Below are 19349 nucleotides of genomic sequence, written 5' to 3'. Positions count from 1 at the left end.
TGTACATGCTCAGTTAGTAACACTATGAGGAATCTTCCTGCTGATTGGCTCAGATCTACATTCCTAAGGGGGGGGGAGGGAGTTCTTAGCATTCTTGAGGGAGGGGGGAGCGGGAGAGGGGAGAGAGCTGCGTGTCTCTGGCACAGGAAAACAAAAAGACAAGAAACCCAGTTTCTTTTGAAAGAAAACTAAGTGCAGTGTTTCTGTAAGTACTTATGGCTGTATTTACATAGACCTTTCTGATAAAGCTTACTTAGTTTTTACCTTTCCTTCTCCTTTAAATATACTTCTTATGTTTTGGTGTCCCCCTCTTTATTTATATATCTTCTGCATATGCAATGCCAGGCAGCAGCTGCAAGGGCAAACAAGGTTTTGAGCTGTATTAAAAGGAGTATAGATTCACGGGAGGAGGGTGTTAGTCTACCCATTTACAGAGTGCTGGTAAGGCCCCATCTAGAATATGCTGTTCCGTTTTGGTCTCCAGTGTTTAAACGGGACATTATTGAATTAGAGAGGGTCCAGAGAAGGGTCAACATCAAGTATCACAATAGACTTGGATATTAAGCTTGTTCAAGAAGTCACCTAAGCCCCTCATTTTTTTGACTCCAATAGCAGGGCATAGAACAAAGGTAGGACGTGACATTCTAGTTTTGATATGTCTGCATCATATCCAGATATGTATTTATTAAAAGTTTGATTTATGCAAGGACAGACCCAGCAGCTGTGCCACCGGTACATGTTGCCGTGTAGTGTTAAAATGAAGCAGTGACAGATGGCTGCAGTGTTTTGTTATGCAGGCAGCCAATAGTGTGTGAAAGTTGTGACAGATGGTAGGCAATCTTGTGTGCAATATATGACAGGATCAATGTAGATGCAGAAAGTAAAAGCAGTTTGTTTACAAGGAAAAAAAAAGTATAAATGATCTTTAAAGTATCTCACCAGTAGGCAGGCGGCCGGTTGTCCTTGCTTCTATTATCAGGGAATGGATCTTCCAGAACCCATCAACGTGCTATGCATCATACAGTTCAGTGTTCTGATTTATAGTAATATAAATGTCCCAGTTTGGGCACAGGGTAATATTTTAGTGCGTGCCTGCTGTGATTTAACACTTTGATTGCCATTGACCATCGACATTACAGCCTACATTGTCTAGCAATGCCCTTGCGTAATAGCATGTGCTAATATTGCAGGCTACGAAATAACGCATAAATATATCACATGGTGTAAAATATTGCTTAAAAATATGTCATCGCCAGATAAATAACGACAATAACATTGCTTCTTAATTCAGACAAGTGTCCTTTTAGTGAATCGATCGTTAACTCGCAAAAAATAAGAAGTGATAATATTTTTAACGCATGCTATAAATAGCACTCGTTTTTTTTGGACTGGTGAATTGGCCCCAATGTCACCCAAATAACTGAATGAATTGCATTCCCTTTTAGTGAACCCTTAGTGGTCTGATAAGCAGCTCCCAGAAATGTTGGGTTGGAGTTATTGCTACCAAAGGACGTTCTATTGTGTGCTAAATACTAAATCTGTTAAGTGCGGCAGAAAAAAAGTACAATTGTTTGTGCATTGTTAGAGCATATTGTGTTTGCTTATTATTGTGACAGCTGAAGATCAGAACACATTTTTAAGAATAATTATGCAGAAATCCAGTTACTATTTTTTCCCCAACTGTGTCTGCTGGGCTGACTCTCCATCTGCCCCCATGATTCATTTACAGGATTTACTGTAACCTGCCAGTCAGGGGCCCACAAGGCTCAGTGCTGTGGCAGTGATTAAAGTGGCTCTTGAGTATAATAGTTTGGGGACCCGTGCCTTGAAGGCTTTATATCTATAGATTGTATTCTCTCTTGCTATACATTTCTGCAGTATGCTTTGCTGCTTTAAACATATTCCATTGCTTTCATAATAATTATAAGGTGTACACAGTTCCACATGGTGGTTCCAATGGGGCAATATTATATAGAACTGCCAGCGCAATGACTAGGTGCAGCCCTAGGATCAAAAGTTGTACAAACCTCTTTATATCTCAGTGCTTATTCTGATGTAAATATCACTATTCATATATTCCCCTATATAATTGCCTTTTATGTAATGTCGGACTTGAAAAGCATTTGTTCCAGTTTTTACCTTCTGTTCGAATCTATAAAATTTTGATAGCACACTCTTAATAAATCATAATTATGCCAAGCTCTAACAAGGTAACATAATTATTACATTGTTCTCCTCCAGAAAGAAAGCTTGTTCCCAGTGATGGGTCATGCATAACTTTGGTTGCTGCTATAAAAGTCTTCCACTGAAACCCATGTGTGTCACAGCAAGATAACCTTTGGAGAGTTTTGGGTTGTTTGTTCTTTCCCTGAGGTTATTTTTGTACTGGAGTAAACATTCTTTATAATCCCTTGAAAATGTTCCCTTGCAGGCTGATGTTGAAGATACATTTGTTTTAAGAGACTGCTAATTGTCTTGTAAAAGACAAGACAAAAAAAGGCTTAATTGGAGGAAGAAACATCTATAGTAATTAGTCTGAAAACAAGTAAATAAATAAAAGTATCCATCAAGATGAACAATTTAGACCTTTCCATTCCCCGTTGTTTTGATCTTATATATTCAGTTGACCTTTTCTGATGCAAGAAAGCAGGCTGAAGTAATTAATTCTTGTTACCAGTACTCGGAAGTGAACCTTGCTGTCTGTCTTTTCTCATCAACTATTATGTGCTGATTTTAAGATCCTTCTTAGTTGCATGTCTTGTCTTTGACTGACTTTGTTCTTTTACAACTGCACACAAAAACTGTATTAATCTGTAGAAGAAATGGTTGAGGGCTACCAAATTGAGATTCAGCTATCTGAACAGAAAATATGTTAAGTCCCAAGGCATTGGGTCTTGAGCATTGGGTGAAGTCCAGGGGAGGGTAAGACATGGACACGGTATCTGTTAGGTCTCCAAGATACTCTCAGAAGCTTGGCTTGATGGTCAGTTAGGTGAGATTTTGAGTGATCTTGTAGTTTATGCACAAGATATTCTTGGAACTGTGGATGATACAGCAGTGTTTTTGTATATTTGTCACCTTTGTGTTGGCTAAGAGGGGTCCTGTATAAATATTGGACCTTAAACCAGTGCTTCAAATAGTATAATGCCATTGTAAATTATATTTGTGGACCTGATGTCTGTTTAAGCACCCAGCTCTTCCAAGTAAAGCTTTCTTTGAGAAAAATGTGCGTATATTAATTCTGTTTCCAGGAGCAGCCTTAATGATAGGATAGAGGCTGCATTTTCTTTGTGCAACCACACCAGCACTGTCATAGTCAGAAACTGTATCTCAGAATTATTGGCACTAGTGCATATAACCCATTTAGAAAAAGCTTGCTCCATTTTGCACCATTGTGAATGAGTTCTAATGCAAGTATACGCTTCCTCTTTGTGGAGTGAATAGAAATAGAATAGAAATGGTATAAAATCATATTAACTCAGTCATATTGAGTTCGATCAGCCGCATTTAATTGTTTGAGTGGGAGCTACCATTGTAACCACAGCTTAGGCATTCTTCATATTCTTATTCATATTATTCAACTCACTTATAAATACAGATAAATAGCACTATAAGCTATGTTATGTAAAATAACACTTAGCAGAAACACCTTAAATATAACTTATCTTTAATGTTCATTTATATATTAAAGAGCATAAGTTTAGTACAGGTATAGGACCCGTTATCCAGAATGCTCGGGACCAAGGGTATTCCGGATTAGGGGTCTTTCCGTAATTTGGATCTCCATACCTTTTAGTCTACTAAAAAATCAATAAAACATTAATGAAACCCAATAGGATTGTTTTGCATCCAATACAGATTATTTATAGCTTAGTTGGGATCAATTACAAGGTTCTGTTTAATTACTACAGAGAAAAATGAAATCGGTTTTAAAATTCTGAATTATTTGATTAAAATGGACTCTATGGGGCTTTCCGTAATTCGGAGCTTTCTAGATAATGGGTTTCCGGATAAGGTGTCCCATACCTGTAGAACAAGCAGGAAATAATTGAAGCCAACAGTAGACCTTTCTTGTGCCTTCCGATATTTACTTTTTTACAGACATGGCTTGCTATGTTTTTCCTCTAAAGTTTTTTAAATAATTTACCTCTTTCTGAGACAATATGGAGACTTCACATATTTCAGATATGAGCCTAATTGGTGCACTTTATCTTATACATATTATCAGACAAGAACACAAAGCTTTGACAGTCCTTCTACATAGTATATCAGAAAATATCTGTGTATGCATTTTCTGTCAGAAATACCATAAATGCAAGCGATAAGGAATCCATTGTGTGGGGTTTTTATTTTTTGTACCACATTTCCTTTCCCTTTGTAAAAGTCACAGCACTGACCTTTTTAAACTGGACATACACATTTTAAAAGATCTTTTTGTTATTGTACGACCTTGTTTATCATGAAATGATCGTTTAAAAGTCCATTAACAAAAAACTAATATAAAGGAATATAGGAAAACTGCCTACTTGGTCCTGCAAACAACTGGACAATGGACAGATTTCATTGTAAATGACAAATGACAATGTTTAACAAGCCTGATTATTTTCTGACCAATGTCGGAGGAAAGATCGCTGAATATAAGATTGTTTGGTGTTCACTAACCTTCTGATCATTCCGACAGTTTTGTTGGATTGCACTGAAATTAGTCGTTAAGTAAAGAAAAATTGTTGCGTGTATGGCCAGCTTAATCATGGGTCTTCCCGAAATGCACTTCCTTCATCTTGGGTCTTATGCTCATTACACGCTTGGGTGAGACAGAAGCTTGATTAGATCAGGTCAAGATGTTGCCAACAGTAAAAATTTAAAGGTATTTGGTCACATTCTGTAATCCCATACAGTTGTCCTTGACAAGTGATGAGCGAATCTGTCATGTTTTGTTTTGGCGAAACCTTTTTTACGGTGACACAGTGTTACTTTTTTGTCTCTGCAATTGTGAAGTGTGGCATTTCACTGCAAATCCATGCTTGGCAAAAAAATATTTGCTTATCACTATCATTGTCTGAAGGAGTTGAAACAGTTCAACCCCACCAGTTGCATCCAGGATTAGGAGAAGAGAAGATTTGCGATTGCAATTTGAGAAACACTGCCAAATCCCATATATATTAATCTGCAGTAATCTCACTGTAGCCTTAGGGCAGTGGTAAACAGGAAGATTAGTCGCCCTGTGACAAATCGTTGCTGTCGTAGGCGACAATGCCATCCCACCAGCTAGAATGTAAATCGGCGTTTGGATGACATACGTGTTGCTGCGATGTCCTGCGGTCGCCCGAAGTTTCCTTTCAAGACAACTTTGGCGACTGTGGGACACCGCAGCAATGCTTATGCCATCCCACCGGCGATTTACATTCTAGCCGGTGGGATGGCATTGCGGGGAGATTACTTACCCGCGACAGTGAAGATTTGTCACAGGACGATTAATCTCCCCGTGTACCAGATAATGCAATATTCAAAGGCACCAGCAACAGGAAACTCTAAACACAGTAGCTGTTGCTAACCTGCTGACACCATTATCGTTGGCTGTTCTCACCTTACTTTCCATGTACCATAGAGGCATATTGGCCTTACTTGAATCTGTACCTCTTTCTCAGTACATTCAGTTTTTCTTATTCTGACTGTACCATGTGTAAAATGAAATAAATGAACTGAAATATGCAAATAGCAAGACTTTGCTTGTAGCTATAATAGTAAATATTGCAACTAAAACATCGTGGTCTCTCAGGTGTCCAATTGCATTTAGTTGTACTGTGCCATATAGTGTTTCAATAGTGTGTCCCTTTGTCATTAGAAAAGTTTCTAGGGATATAAAAGTTGTCATTTTTTCCATATACATGTCTAAAGAAGATTACTTGATTTGTTATGTTCTTTTGCTCAAAATTTCATCCTTGCCAAAACATTTTTCTTTTTTCCTGTAGGCGCTGTATTCAGATAATACACAAGGTTTTGTGTTACCAGAAGAAATGTCGAGTAAGGCTCCATTACACATGGAGAGAGCTTTGGTCAGGTTAGTGGGGTTTTTTTTTTTTTTTTTTAAATACCCTGCCTCTGCTAAAACACGTGTAGAGACAATTATCAGTAAATGATCAGCAAGTTTGTTTTAGTAGCCGTGACAAGTAGCTGCTACTAGTAGCTCTGTGTGTTTTCACCCTAAACTGTAGTCCATTCTATGGTTCTGTAGCTATGGGAGACAATTCTTTGCTAAGAAAGTCATTTACTTGCAGTGCCGAGCAAATCTGTTGATCTGTAAGAATGTAGAGCATACTGTAAACATGGACATTGTGCTTCTCTAGTAGAGACTGCTCAGTTGCAGGTTTTAAATATATTTTATGGGTTCTACCATCTCTATATATGTCTGCACCATTTAATGAATTCCTTAGGGCAGTGCTGTCCAACTGGCAGGCTACAGGGGAAATAGGTCTTTCCATAATTTGGATCTCCATACCTAGAGTCTACTAACATCGTTTAAACTTCAAATAAACCCAATAGAAATGTTTTGCCTCCAATTAGGATTAATTATATCTTAATTGGGGTCAAATACAATGTACTGTTTTATTAGTACAGAGAAAAAGAAAATATGTTTTAAAATTTTAGTATTTTATTAAAATGGAGTCTTTGAGAGATGGCCTTCCTGTCATTTGGAGCTTTCTGGATAATGGATCCCATACCTGTACAGGTATGGGACCCATTATCCAGAATGCTCGGGACCTGGGGCTATTTCCATAATTTAGATCTCTTGCCTTAAGTCTACTAAAAATAGTTTAAACATTAAATAAACCCAGTGGGATTGTTTTGCCTCCAATAAGGATTAATTATATCTTATCAAGTACAGGTACTGTTTTATTATTACAGAGAAAAAGGAAATCATTTTTAAAAATGTGAATTATTTGATTAAAATGGAGTCTATGGTAACTTCGGAACTTTCTGGATAATGGGTTTCCGGATAAGGGGTGCGTTACCTGTACTACAGAAGCCAAAATGCAAACTTTATTTAAGGTGGTGCTATGCACAACTTAACCTCATGCTGCAGTTGAAAAAAGTAGTAAAAAGTGATCTTTAGAAATACAAAATATATTATTTTTAACAAACTATGTATAACTCCTTAAATAAGGATGTACTTTTTAAAATTGGAAAATGAAATGTCCAGTTTGTACATTGTACGAGAGGTAGAAGAGATTTATGGTGTATAGCACAGGCTGCCTATTTCCATATATCATTATTGAGCAGTCTCATTGTATTCCAGCAGCACTGAGTAACATATGGCTCAAGTTCATTAACTAATGCCAACGTGCTGCATTAGCCAAGGACACTTCGATTTTTGGTTTGTCTATCGCTCATTTATGAGTCCACATTAACAGCAGGCAGCTTGGTTTTATGTTAAATTACACACAAACAATGGTAACATTCTTTAAGAAAGATATAAATATACATTCACTTATTAGTGTCTGAACTAGGGATTCAGTTCGGGGATTCTGCCTTTTTCAACCGGGTTTGGACTCTGCCTAATCCAGGTGCTTGGCTGAACCGAATCTGAATCCTTAAAATCACTTGACTTTTCATCACATAAGCATGGAGGTAAAAACTTTTTACCATGAGCCGCGTGCCCAGTTCTCTTTAACCCTTCATTATCTTATTTTGCATATTTGGTTTGGTATTCACCCAAATCTTTCACAGAGGATTCAGGATTATCCAGAATGCTCTGGTCCTGGGGTTTTTCAGATAATGGGTCTTTTCGTAATTTGGATCTCCATAACCTAAACGTGCCCATACATGTGAAGGTGCCCATACATGTGCGAGGTCGCCAAGCGAGCGGATCTTTTCCCCACCTACGGCTTGGCGATATCGGGGAACATGTAGGCTAATTCTAATCTAATTATAATCTCGGCAATGGGGCATTCAGTTCGGGGACCACATCAACGAGCCGTTGTGGTCCCCGATCCAACTAAATCTTTTAACCCGCCCGATCGATATCTGGCCAATTTCAGGCCAGATATCGGTCGGCGAGGCCCCTCGTTCCTGCCCCTACACGGGCCGATAAGCTGTCGAATCGGTCCAAGGCAATGATATCGGCAGCTACAATCGGCCCGTGTTGGGCCACCTTAAGTCTACTAAAAAATAATTTAGGCATTAAAGGGGCAGTTCACCTATAAGTTAACTTTTAGTATGTTATAGAATGGCCAGTTCTAAGTAACTTTTCAACTGATCTTCATTATTTATTTTTTTATAGTTTTTGAATTCTTTGCCTTCTTTTTCTAACTCTTTGCAGCTTTCAAATGGGGGTCACTGACTCCCGGCAGCCAAAAAACTATTGCTATGTAAGGCTACAGTTTTATTGTTATTGTAACATTGTATAACTTATTTTTCTATTTATGTCATCCCCTATTCATATACCAGTCTCTCATTTTAACCACTCCCTGGTTGCTAAGGTAATTTGTACCCTAGCAACCTGATAGCTGTGGAAACTATAAACTAGAGAGCTGCTGAAGAAAAAGTTAAATAACGAAGACCAATTGCAAATTGTCTCAGAATATTACTCTCGACATCATACTAAGAGTTAATCCAAAGGTGAACAACCTCTTTAAAAAAAAATCCAATAGCATTGCTTTACCTACGGTAAGGATTAATTATATCTTAGTTAGGATTACGTACTTTTATATTATTGCAGAGAAAAAGGAAATAATTTAATAAGAGAGGTTACCTGTAGATTCTGTTAGTTTTATTTATTTATTTTTTAAGTTAAATTTAAAACATACACTTCATGGTCATGGTCACTACAGATATGGGATCTTGGGTTTTCCAGATAAGGGGGCTTTCTGTTATTTATAGTAACAAAACCCCAACAAGTGGCTTTAGATCTGATAAGCAGTTCTTAGGGTGCATATCTTACCTGTTCAGTACTACCTGCCTTGGTAGGAAATAGTAATAGCAGTATTGGGGAGCTCAACCCTCTGTTAACTTACCCAAACGGGTATCAGGTGCAAATACTGGAAGAACCTCACCTTGCATGGGGGTCAATATCCAACAGCAAAAAAATCCAGTAGCACACTGAAGATGCAAATCGTGAAAAAATTGTATTTTATTTGCCCAAGTACATAAAAACAAGCAAAGAGCAACGTTTGGTAGGAAATAGTGGCGCTTAAATATTCCCAATGTTGTCAGACAGTAATAAATAGAGGATCACTCAGTGTTGCTGCTTACATAGCCCACCTGCCCTCCTCCAGATAGATCCGTTTTGTCAGGCATAGTACAACTACAGTCACTCATATTGTGCTGTTCCATTTTATCAGCGACCTGATTTGCTTATGACTGTCAGTGGGATACTGGGATTTTTAGTACAGCGAGGTGTAAAGGGCTGAAAGTTGACCCATATCAATACAAAGGATGCAGTTTTACCCAAAGAACAAGATGGCTGAGAAAAAGAGCCCCTGTTATATGTGGAGAAATGAATAAGGCCACACCACATTTAATGCACAGGGATCCAGGTCCGGCTCTCAGTTCCAAGAAACCATCATTTGGTCTAGACCAAAGATAGTTTGTTTTTTTTTTGTTTTTTTTTCTTACCGTTCGATCAGCATCACTTTTGTCGGATTACTCTGTGCTGCTTGACACCCAGCCACACTATAATGAGAGCAGAAACTCCGGGAATGACACTGTACTGGCGAATACTTATTGTCATAAATCATATTCCTTCGGGTGCCTGTCCTGTTAATTGCTTTGCTTCGCCCATACTGCTGATGCTGCAGCAGCAGCACCCCCAAGCCATTAATGCGCAATGCCATTTACATTCAGGTATCCGTTATTATACAGGAGAGATGGCTTCAATAAAATTATTGAGCTGCTCGCTACCATCTGTTCAGGCTGCATCTTCTGCAGAATGTTCTATACCTTTCCTCTTGTTTTGTTAGTGCACCGATTAACCAAAAACCCTATGATCCAAGTTTGTGTTTATATACACCCATCTATTAGTTAAAAGGAAAAGCACTTATCATGCAGATTGTTACCTTAATTGTACACAGGCATATAATGACCATATAGACTATTACAGTACAAGGGCATGCATAGCTTGCCATCCCCACAGCTGCCGTATTGCTTGCCTAGGCTAAAAACAAGTCTGCTGACAGATATAAATTATTAAAGGGGTGGTTCACAGTTAAGGTAACTTTTTAGTATGTTATATATTTGCCTATTCTCAGCAACTTTTCAGTTAGTCCTAATTTTTTATTTGTTGTAGTTTTTGAATAGTTTTGACTTCTGACTCTTTCCAGCTTTCAAATGGGGGTAACTGACCCCATCAGGCAAGAATAGCACTGTCTACATCAGGGAACCCCAACCCAGCAACATCCAAGGGGTTGGGGAGCAACATGTTGCTGCTGAGCCACTGGTTGGCGACCACGGCTCTGAACCATACTAAAAGTTAATTTAAAGGTGAATAACTCCTTTAAATATATGGTCACTAGGGATTATGTGGTCTAGTTGTTTATGGGGAAGGCTGAGGAGAGGAATATGGCATCTCTATGCAGACTGTGTTTGTTGGATGCATGTAGGAAAGGTTTTCCTGTTTTGATTCTCTGTGCAGAGAGCAGAAATGCTGCAGGCTGTCTTAGAATAGAATCTCCTTTATATGCAGATTATTAATGGTTTTGTTCTTTCTCCCCAGCCTTAATAAATTTACTGAAGTTTTTGATGTCATATGAGACTGCGCTACTATCAAAATACAACATATTTACTCTGGCTCTCATGGTAAATATCCTAATGCTCCTACAACACAGATGCAACCCCCACTGACTGATTCTACCACTAGCGGCCAGCCGTTGCACAATATAGGTGAAATATGTTAAAAAAAAAACCCACCACCATTTGGATACTTTTCCTTCATGTGAAATTTAAGGCACAAAGTTTGTCCAGGTGCAGTTACCCATAGCAGCCAATAAGATTTTAAACAGATAGCCAGTAAATGTTATTTGCTAATTGGTTTCTATAGTTACATAGGGTTGAAAAAAGACCAGAGTCCATCAAGTTCAACCCTTCCAAGTAAACCCAACACACACAACCAATACTTACCAATCTATACACTCACATACATAAACTATATATACAACCACTAATACTAACTGTAGATATTAGTATCACAATAGCCTTGGATACTATGCTTGTTCAAGACCTCATCCAGGCCCCTCTTAAAGGCATTAACATAATCTGCCATTACAACATCACTAGGAAGGGCATTCCCCAACCTCACTGCCCTCACCTTGAAAAACCACCTACGCTGCTTCAAATGGAAGCTCCGTTCCTCTAATCTAAAGAGGTGACCTCTGGTGCGCTGATAATTTTTATGGGAAAAAGAACCCCCCCATCTGCCTATAATCCCCTCTAATGTACTTGTACAGAGTAATTATGTCCCCTCGCAAGCACCTCTTTTCCATAGAAAACAACCCCAACCTTGACAGTCTAACCTCATAGCTTATATTTTCCATCCCCTTTACCAGTTTAGTTGCAGTCTCTGCACTCTTTCCAGCTCATTAAGGACTGGAGCCCAAAACTGCACTGCATACTCAAGGTGAGACCTTACCAGGGACCTATAAAGGGGCAAAATTATGTTCTCATCCCTTGAGTCAGTGCCCTTTTTTATACAAGACAGCACTTTATTTGCTTTAGTAGCCACAGAATGACAATTCCTGGAATTAGACAACTGACCCCTGTGGTATTCCACTAACCACACTGGTCCAATTAAAAAATGTTCCATTTACCCCCACTCTTTGTAATCTATCCTTCAGCCAGTTCTCTATCCAATTACAAATATTATGTTCTAGGCCAATATTCCTCAATTTGATCACTAACCTTCTGTGAGGTACTGTATCAAACGCTTTAGCAAAGTCCAAGTAGATGACATCAACTGCCATTCCAGCATCGAGGTTCCTGCTCACCTCCTCATAAAAGGCGACTAAATTAGTCTGGCAAGATCTGTTACGCATAAAACCATGCTGGCACAAACTAATAGTATTGTGAACTGCAATGTATTCAAGTACCCTATCCCTTATTACCCCTTCCAAAATTTTTCCTACTACTGATGTCAGACTAACAGGCCTATAGTTTTCAGGCTGAGAACGGGATCCCTTTTTAAATAACGGCACCACATTAGCAATTCGCCAGTCTCTCGGCACCATGCCAGACCTCAATGAATCCTGAAAAATTAAGTGAAGAGGCTTGGCAATTGCAGCGCTCAGCTCATTTAATACCCTGGGATGAATCCCATCCGGTCCTGGACCTTTGTTTACCTTTACATGTTCAAGTCTCTTTTGAATTTCCTCCCGAGTGACCCATGCGTCAGTAGCTAAATTACTAGAACTGGGCATTTTAAAAGGGAAGCCTTCATTATCTGGCTCCTCAGATGTATAGACAGATGAAAAATAAGAGTTCAAAATTTCTGCTTTTTCCCCGTTCTCATCAACCAACTTACCCCCCGTGATAATAAGGTTCCCACCCCTTCTTGCTTAATTTTTTTACTATTCACATAATTAAAAAATCATTTTGGATTCTTTTTACTCCTAGCTGCAATATCCCTTTCCATTTCTATTTTAGCTTGCCTGATAGCTTTTTTGCATGCTTTATTTGCTTCCTTGTACCTGATGAAAGGCACCCCCCAGTTAGCATTCAGCTAATGCTTTAATGCTTTAAAAGCACGTTTTTTCTTACCAACCTCAACACTAACACTTTTATTCAGCCATAAAGGTTTCGCTTTGCGATGCCTCTCCTTGCTTAAAAGGGGAATATACTGTTGTGTATACCTGCAAAGCAATGTTTTAAAGATGTTCCATAGGCAATAAGAAATGTTGCATACTTTGCACCTAATATTACATTTTTTCCAACTATATTGTGTCTATTATATTCCTAGTAAGGAGGACAAAAGGACTTCTCCCAGTCATTAATATGTTTCTTCACATAAAAAGTCAAGAAAAACCAGCAGTTGCAATGGGTAACCAAGTCCCTTGTGTTAATTGTATAAATGATCAAACAACAATTTGGGGACATGCCCCTTTTTCTGGTGATTGCCTAATGAAGGGGCAGGCCTCCAATATATTTGATCATTGACACAAGGGACTTGGTTCCCTGTTACGACTACTTTGGAGTGCTGGTGCCTTGATTTTCTTGGCTGTCACTTCTTGGGGGAGTGCTGTCTCCACAGAGGATCGAGCACCATTTAGAGGCCCAGTAGTGCCCGTAACACTTTTTGGCCATGTCGTTCTCTGCCCCTTTTGAACAGCATCAAAGGGTAGATTGTGCTTCTCTGTCAGCAGCTGCAGATTGCTGTAAATGTCGATAAATGAGCCCTAATAGTGATTATATACAGTAAATGTTTTATTTGTATTGAAATGTATCATATTATTATCCGAAGTGTAATGATATTAATATTCTGTTCTTTTCCAAAGGTAGTCAATTTGTTTAACATGTTCATTACGTATGGAGATACATTCCTCCCAACCCCAAGCAGCTATGATGAGCTCTATTATGAAATCATCAGAATGCATCAGATTTTTGACAACTTGTATTCCATGGGTAAGAATGAATCTGTAAGAATGATACCCGAGTTCCTAAATAGTTCTCGTGTTTTTCTCATGCAGATCGGCTGTTGGGGGGGAGGGGGGTTGATATCACTCCAACTTGCAGCGCAGCAGTAAAGAATGACTTAAGTGTATCAGAACACAAGTCACATGGCTGAGGGCACCTGGGAAAGTAAGGTAATAGCTACCCCCATGTCAAATTTCAGAATTAAATCTAAAAAATCTGTTTGCTCTTTTAAAAAATGGATTTCAGTGCAGGATTCTGGTGGATCTGCACTTTTAACTCATGTGTTTTGAAAAAACAGTATTCATTTAAAACACCTCCAATTTTGTGGGTAATAATGAATAAAATAGTATGCTGGTCTTTGCTTTTAGCTAAAAATTAATATAAGTAAATACAAAAGTATTGGAGCTGCTGCAGCCCCTGTTCTTCTTCAGATAGGGGGAGGGGCGTTTCCTAATGGTCCCAGTCTAAAACACAGTAGGAGAGGGCTAGCCAATCACAGCCCTGCATTTACACAAGCAACAACAGGCTTCAGATCCCTATTAGGTCAGCATAGCTTCTGATTGGTTCCTATCCTACAGTGCAGTGTGCTGAGTGCCTCTGGCTCTCCTGTACAGCCTGGGAAAGGAGGCAGCAGAAAGTGGAGCACGTGGGTGGGACTAATAAGGTTTTTTGCTGAAAGGAAAGGTAAGATCACTAGGGGGTGCCAAAATGTTAGGCACCTGCCTCTGGTGATTGTAATTGCTTACTTAATACCCCGGACTGGTGCTCCTGTCTGGGGTAGCTGCAAGACAGCGATCCTCTTCCGTCTGTCTTTGTTCTTCCAAATCCCAGGGCCGGCACATACTTAGTAGGGTGAAAAGACTTTCTTGTTAAAGTTCGGCTTTTCTAGGAGCACCACCCCAGGGTATAAGGTAAGTGATTACTATCACTGGGGTACCTAACGTTTTGGCTCCCCAGTGATTGTACCTTTCCTTCTCCTTTAAACAAATCCTTTTTTAAGCACATTCCCTCTATATTTAAAAGAGTGTAATGTACTGCCACATTTTTGTTTTTTATCAGTATTGTCCCTGCATTCCATAATTCATTGTTAGGGGTTGGAATGGCACCCCCTCCTTAGACCCTTGTTCATGAAATCTGCAGGATCCCTTTCCTCAAGATAAATGAGCCCATTCTGGATATGCGGAAGGCTCTTGGTCTTTACTATTATAAGTTACCTATAAAGATGGAATAGGAGTAATATATAGCTTTAACACCGCCCCAGCCTCATGTATCTCTTTTGTAGTAAATCTTGCTTCTTGATGAACAATCCTTGTGTCCCTTATGGCAGCTTAAAGGAAAGAGAAAGGGTGGAATAGTGATTGAATTAATGGAAACCTGTTTTATGTATTAAGTAAATGTAATAGAGTAAATTAAAATAGCATATTGAAATATAGTTCTCATTTATATTTTGATTCTCTTACAGTAATAGAGCTATCGTATATAAACCATATATTAAATTACATTTTATTTTCATTTAAAGATTCCATATCCAGTATAATATTTTGTGTTGGCTGAATGAATTCTCAGATTGATTGTAAAATAACATTGCTTATGTAATATACGCACATTCTAATATTCAGCTTTGTTTTCAAATATCTTTTTTTACTTTAGTACTTCGGCTCTCTACCAACGCAGGGCAATGGAAGGAGCCTGCTAGCAAAGTGACCCATTCACTGGTCAATATCAGGTATGGTGATTTATATTATTTATTGCCTTTTGGCTCACAAGCATATGAATATGTATGGCTGAAAACTGCACTGAATCCAAACACCGGTGATTTAAACTCACATGTCATGAAGCGTTCAGATTTGGTTCAGCCAAGCACTTAGAATTAAGCCAAATCCAAGTTCAAACATATACAGAAACAGTTCCTGTAATTGGAGGTGTAACCCTAATCTAAGACAGAATACAGAAAACCTAATACAGAAAGCAGCGTTAGACTGGGACAGATGGATTTTCTTTTAAATCCGTGTGTGTTATTCACCTTACTGGTGTGACCTATAACCATGCCTGGAGAGAGAACACGGCTGTCTTTCTGCCAGCTGGAGTGGAACTGTTTCACTGGTGTCTGCTGAATACTATATTTTTTAAGAGCCAGAAATATAGGCAGACACAAAACTATTCAAGCAGTGTAACCTGTGCCCATATATTTTAAACCTAAAGGGAATATTAACCCTGCTTATAGATAAGGGTATATGGTACATTTATTGTATTACATTTTAGCCTTCAGTTCCTGTATAGGTATTGTGCCTTATCATATTGCATTTATAATATAACCTTTTCATCAAATGAGAGCTCAAGAATTGGGTGATGGGGTGCTAGGCATGTACCCCTTCTGCCTGCCTACCCCTAATCCATGCCCTCATCATCCCTTATCATTGATCATTGTCCCCCGTCACGTTGTTTCCTTCTTTTTTTCAAGTGGGTTTGCCAGGTAGCACCTTGTTTGCCTTGGGGGTTCCAGCTGACTAGACCCTCAACTGGATATTCAGTTATGCTTTTGTAGCAGAATTTGTCTATCCGCACAAGTTAAATGCTGATTCATTTAACTAGGTCAGGGGTAGGGAACCTTGGCTCTCCAGCTGTGATAAAACTACAAATCCCAGCAAGCATTTTCCTTAATTAACCATGACTGTGGCTGTCAGACTCCTGCAATGCATTGTGGGACTGGTAGTTCCATAACAGCTGGAGAGCCAAGGTTCCCTACCCCTGAACTAGGTGTTTGGCTGCCCGGGGACTTCTCCTCTGGCTGGAAAACACTAGTGGAGGATATGCGTTGTGTGCCCTAGGCTTTTGTTCATTAAATGGAAGTCTCCTATGAAACCCAGACTTGAATTTACTTTTTGCAATAGGCTTTTTTCTCTTAAGCTTCATAAATGAGGCAAAGACATGGTGTACGGTGTACATCATAGTCATTCCATTTGCACCAAATTCCCCAATCTCCCTGCAGGGCCAAACATGGGCATTGCACGATTCAACATTTGCAGTGTGATAAGACTGGGGTGCAAGCAGGACAAGGTTTAGGAGAGAGGGAAGATGTATTGTTGTGAGAGGAGAAGGCTTTCGCCTTGGTGTTTTAACCAAACCCTCTACTTAGAACATTTAATGGTTCTGTACTGTAATTAGCTATCAGTATCTGCTCTCTGTTTTTTTTTATTCTGATTACACTTGTGCTCATGGATTTTCAATGCTAATGTTAAAACTGATGCCGTAGGATATAGTTTAAAGTTATTCAGGGTGCATGCCAAGATGGAAATGGGTGCCGTAGAGCTCTCGCCTGGGAAATTTAAATATGTTTTTTTTCTGCTCTTTAAATCCATTCTGTTCTGTGCAGCCTTTTAATGATTGGATTTATGTACCCATTTATGATTGTGTGGATTTCATGTATGCTCAGTAAGCTCATTTATTCAGATGTTATTAGCCCCGCATGTATACAAACGTTTTCATACTTCTATGACTGCCGGGGGGAAAGCATAATCCTTAGAACTGTGTAAATTATTTTCTGCCCCTCACCTCTTTGTACTTATCAGATGAATTTCATACTTGCATCCTTTTTTTCCTTAATGAGTTGATTAGACACTGCTTGGCCAGGCCACTCATAAATAGGAAGTATAAACAAGCCTGCGTTGGAACATCAGAGTGCAGCACATCTGACTTGTTAGCTAAATGATACATCAGGCATCCCAGGCCAACAATCACATCATGATAGGGCCTATGAAGACCTTTCCAATAGATATGTAATTACTATTCAGCTACTTGCATGCAATATTATTATTGCATTTTGACATCCCTGAAAACACATGGATGGTACCACGTTTTAAGGCTTGAGCTTACTCTGTTCCGCCTGGTGCACAGTATTTAGAGAGACTTCGGCACTCTCCACCACCTGTATAAGGGGGTTTGCTACTATTAAAAATCAGCAGGGTTTATCCCGCTTAAAAGTCCTGTTGTGCCGGTATTTTTTTTATATTTTGAAGGTGGCCATACATGGCAGATTTAACTCTTTTACTGCCAAGCACGTATGGCATACGTGCTGGCAGTAAAAGGGCTTAAACGCCAACGACGTGTCTCATACGTCGTTGGCGTTTAAGCGCTGCTCTCTGCAGCGGCGGCATGTGCCGCCGCTGCAGAGAGCTTCTAACAATGACAGCCCCCCTGGGCAATGTGCCAGGGGGGCTGTCATCAGGGTCCTGCGAGCCGATCACTCGCAGGACCCTCCAGGAAGCAGCAGATGCGATCGCATCGCATCTGCTGCTTCCTGCTTCCTCCCTCTCCCCCAGCGCCGGCCCAACTGAGGAAGGAGGTGATCGGTCTTCAGGAACAGGTAAGGAGTTTTTTTTTTCTTGCATTTACACACTTTTACACACTTATACACACATTTACATACATTTATACACACTTACATACATTTACACACACTTACAGCACACATTTTAGCATTTTTTTTTTATTTTTTTTTTCATTTTTCACACTTTTATACACTTATTTACACTCATATACACACTTACACACTATCACACAACTTTTACACATGTACATACATGTATACACAAACACTTTGGGTTTTTTTTGTTTTGCTTTTTTTTTTTTTTTTTTTTTTCATTTTACCACTTTGTTTTTATTTTCTTTTACCTAAAAACTGTTTATTTTGACAGCGTAACTATTGGATCAGATATTCTGGCCACTAATTACACTGTCATGTAACTTATTTTGTTGTTTCACTGATTTGCACAATTTTTGTGGTTTTATCACATTTTATCCCTATATAAGTGTTCCTGATCTGTTTTTAGCGTAGCTTTGCCAGGTGTAACTTTGGTGTACAAAAATAACTTTACCTATTTTGAATTCATCAGAATGTGTACTTTCCAAAAATATATGGTTTTCTGGGGGTCACTGTATAGTTAGGGGGGTTACTGCACATAATACACTGACAGGGGGCTCTGTATGCAAAAGCTGAGCTGGCAGGCGAGAAATCCTTATGCGCTATTTTCATTTTGGGGTCAGTACATACCGCAGACTTTGGTATATCTATGCATATTGGGCATCAAACTGTTCAGTAGGCCTCTGGTGTTCCTATTTGGGGTGACTTGCCTTTGTACGCAAGAAATTGTGTGAGATAAATGCGGCAAATTGCAACATTTTTAGGCGATTTTCTGAAATGTCATAAAAACCGATAACTTTAGGAAAGCTTTGCGGCTTGGTACTTTGGTGTAGAAAGGACTCTTTACCCTTGTTGGATTTGTCAGAATGTGTACTTTCCAAAAATATATGGTTTTGTGGGGGTCTCTGTATAGTTAGGGGAAGTTTTGGCACATAATACACTGACAGGGGGCTCTGTATGCAAAAGCTGAGCTGGCAGGCGAGAAATCCTTATGCGCTATTTTCATTTAGGGTTCAGTACATACTGCAGACTTTGGTATATCTATGCATATTGGGCATCAAACTGTTCAGTAGGCCTCTGGTGTTCCTATTTGGGGTGACTTGCCTTTGTACGCAAGAAATTGTGTGAGATAAATGCGGCAAATTGCAACATTTTTAGGCGATTTTCTGAAATGTCATAAAAACCAATAACTTTAGGAAAGCTCTGCAGATTGGTACTTTGGTGTAGAAAGGACTCTTTACCCTTGTTGGATTTGTCAGAATGTGTACTTTCCAAAAATATATGGTTTTGTGGGGGTCACTGTATGGTT

General features: G+C 39.1%; 1 protein-coding gene across 2 annotated transcripts in view; it reads left to right on the top strand.

Moving 5' to 3' along the window:
- Positions 1 to 19349, top strand: part of armh3 (armadillo like helical domain containing 3) — a 98509-nt gene that overhangs the window by 36650 nt on the left and 42510 nt on the right. For both annotated transcript variants that reach the window (XM_002940569.5, XM_031906237.1), the window contains exons 20-23: positions 5973 to 6061; positions 10712 to 10794; positions 13482 to 13608; positions 15271 to 15346. In XM_002940569.5, coding sequence (XP_002940615.3) covers positions 5973 to 6061; positions 10712 to 10794; positions 13482 to 13608; positions 15271 to 15346 — 375 coding nt within the window. The remainder of the gene's footprint in view (positions 1 to 5972; positions 6062 to 10711; positions 10795 to 13481; positions 13609 to 15270; positions 15347 to 19349) is intronic.

Source organism: Xenopus tropicalis, chromosome 7 (genome assembly GCF_000004195.4).
Source record: "Xenopus tropicalis strain Nigerian chromosome 7, UCB_Xtro_10.0, whole genome shotgun sequence".
Taxonomy (NCBI): domain Eukaryota; kingdom Metazoa; phylum Chordata; class Amphibia; order Anura; family Pipidae; genus Xenopus; species Xenopus tropicalis.
This window is presented reverse-complemented; position numbering and strand designations above follow the sequence as displayed.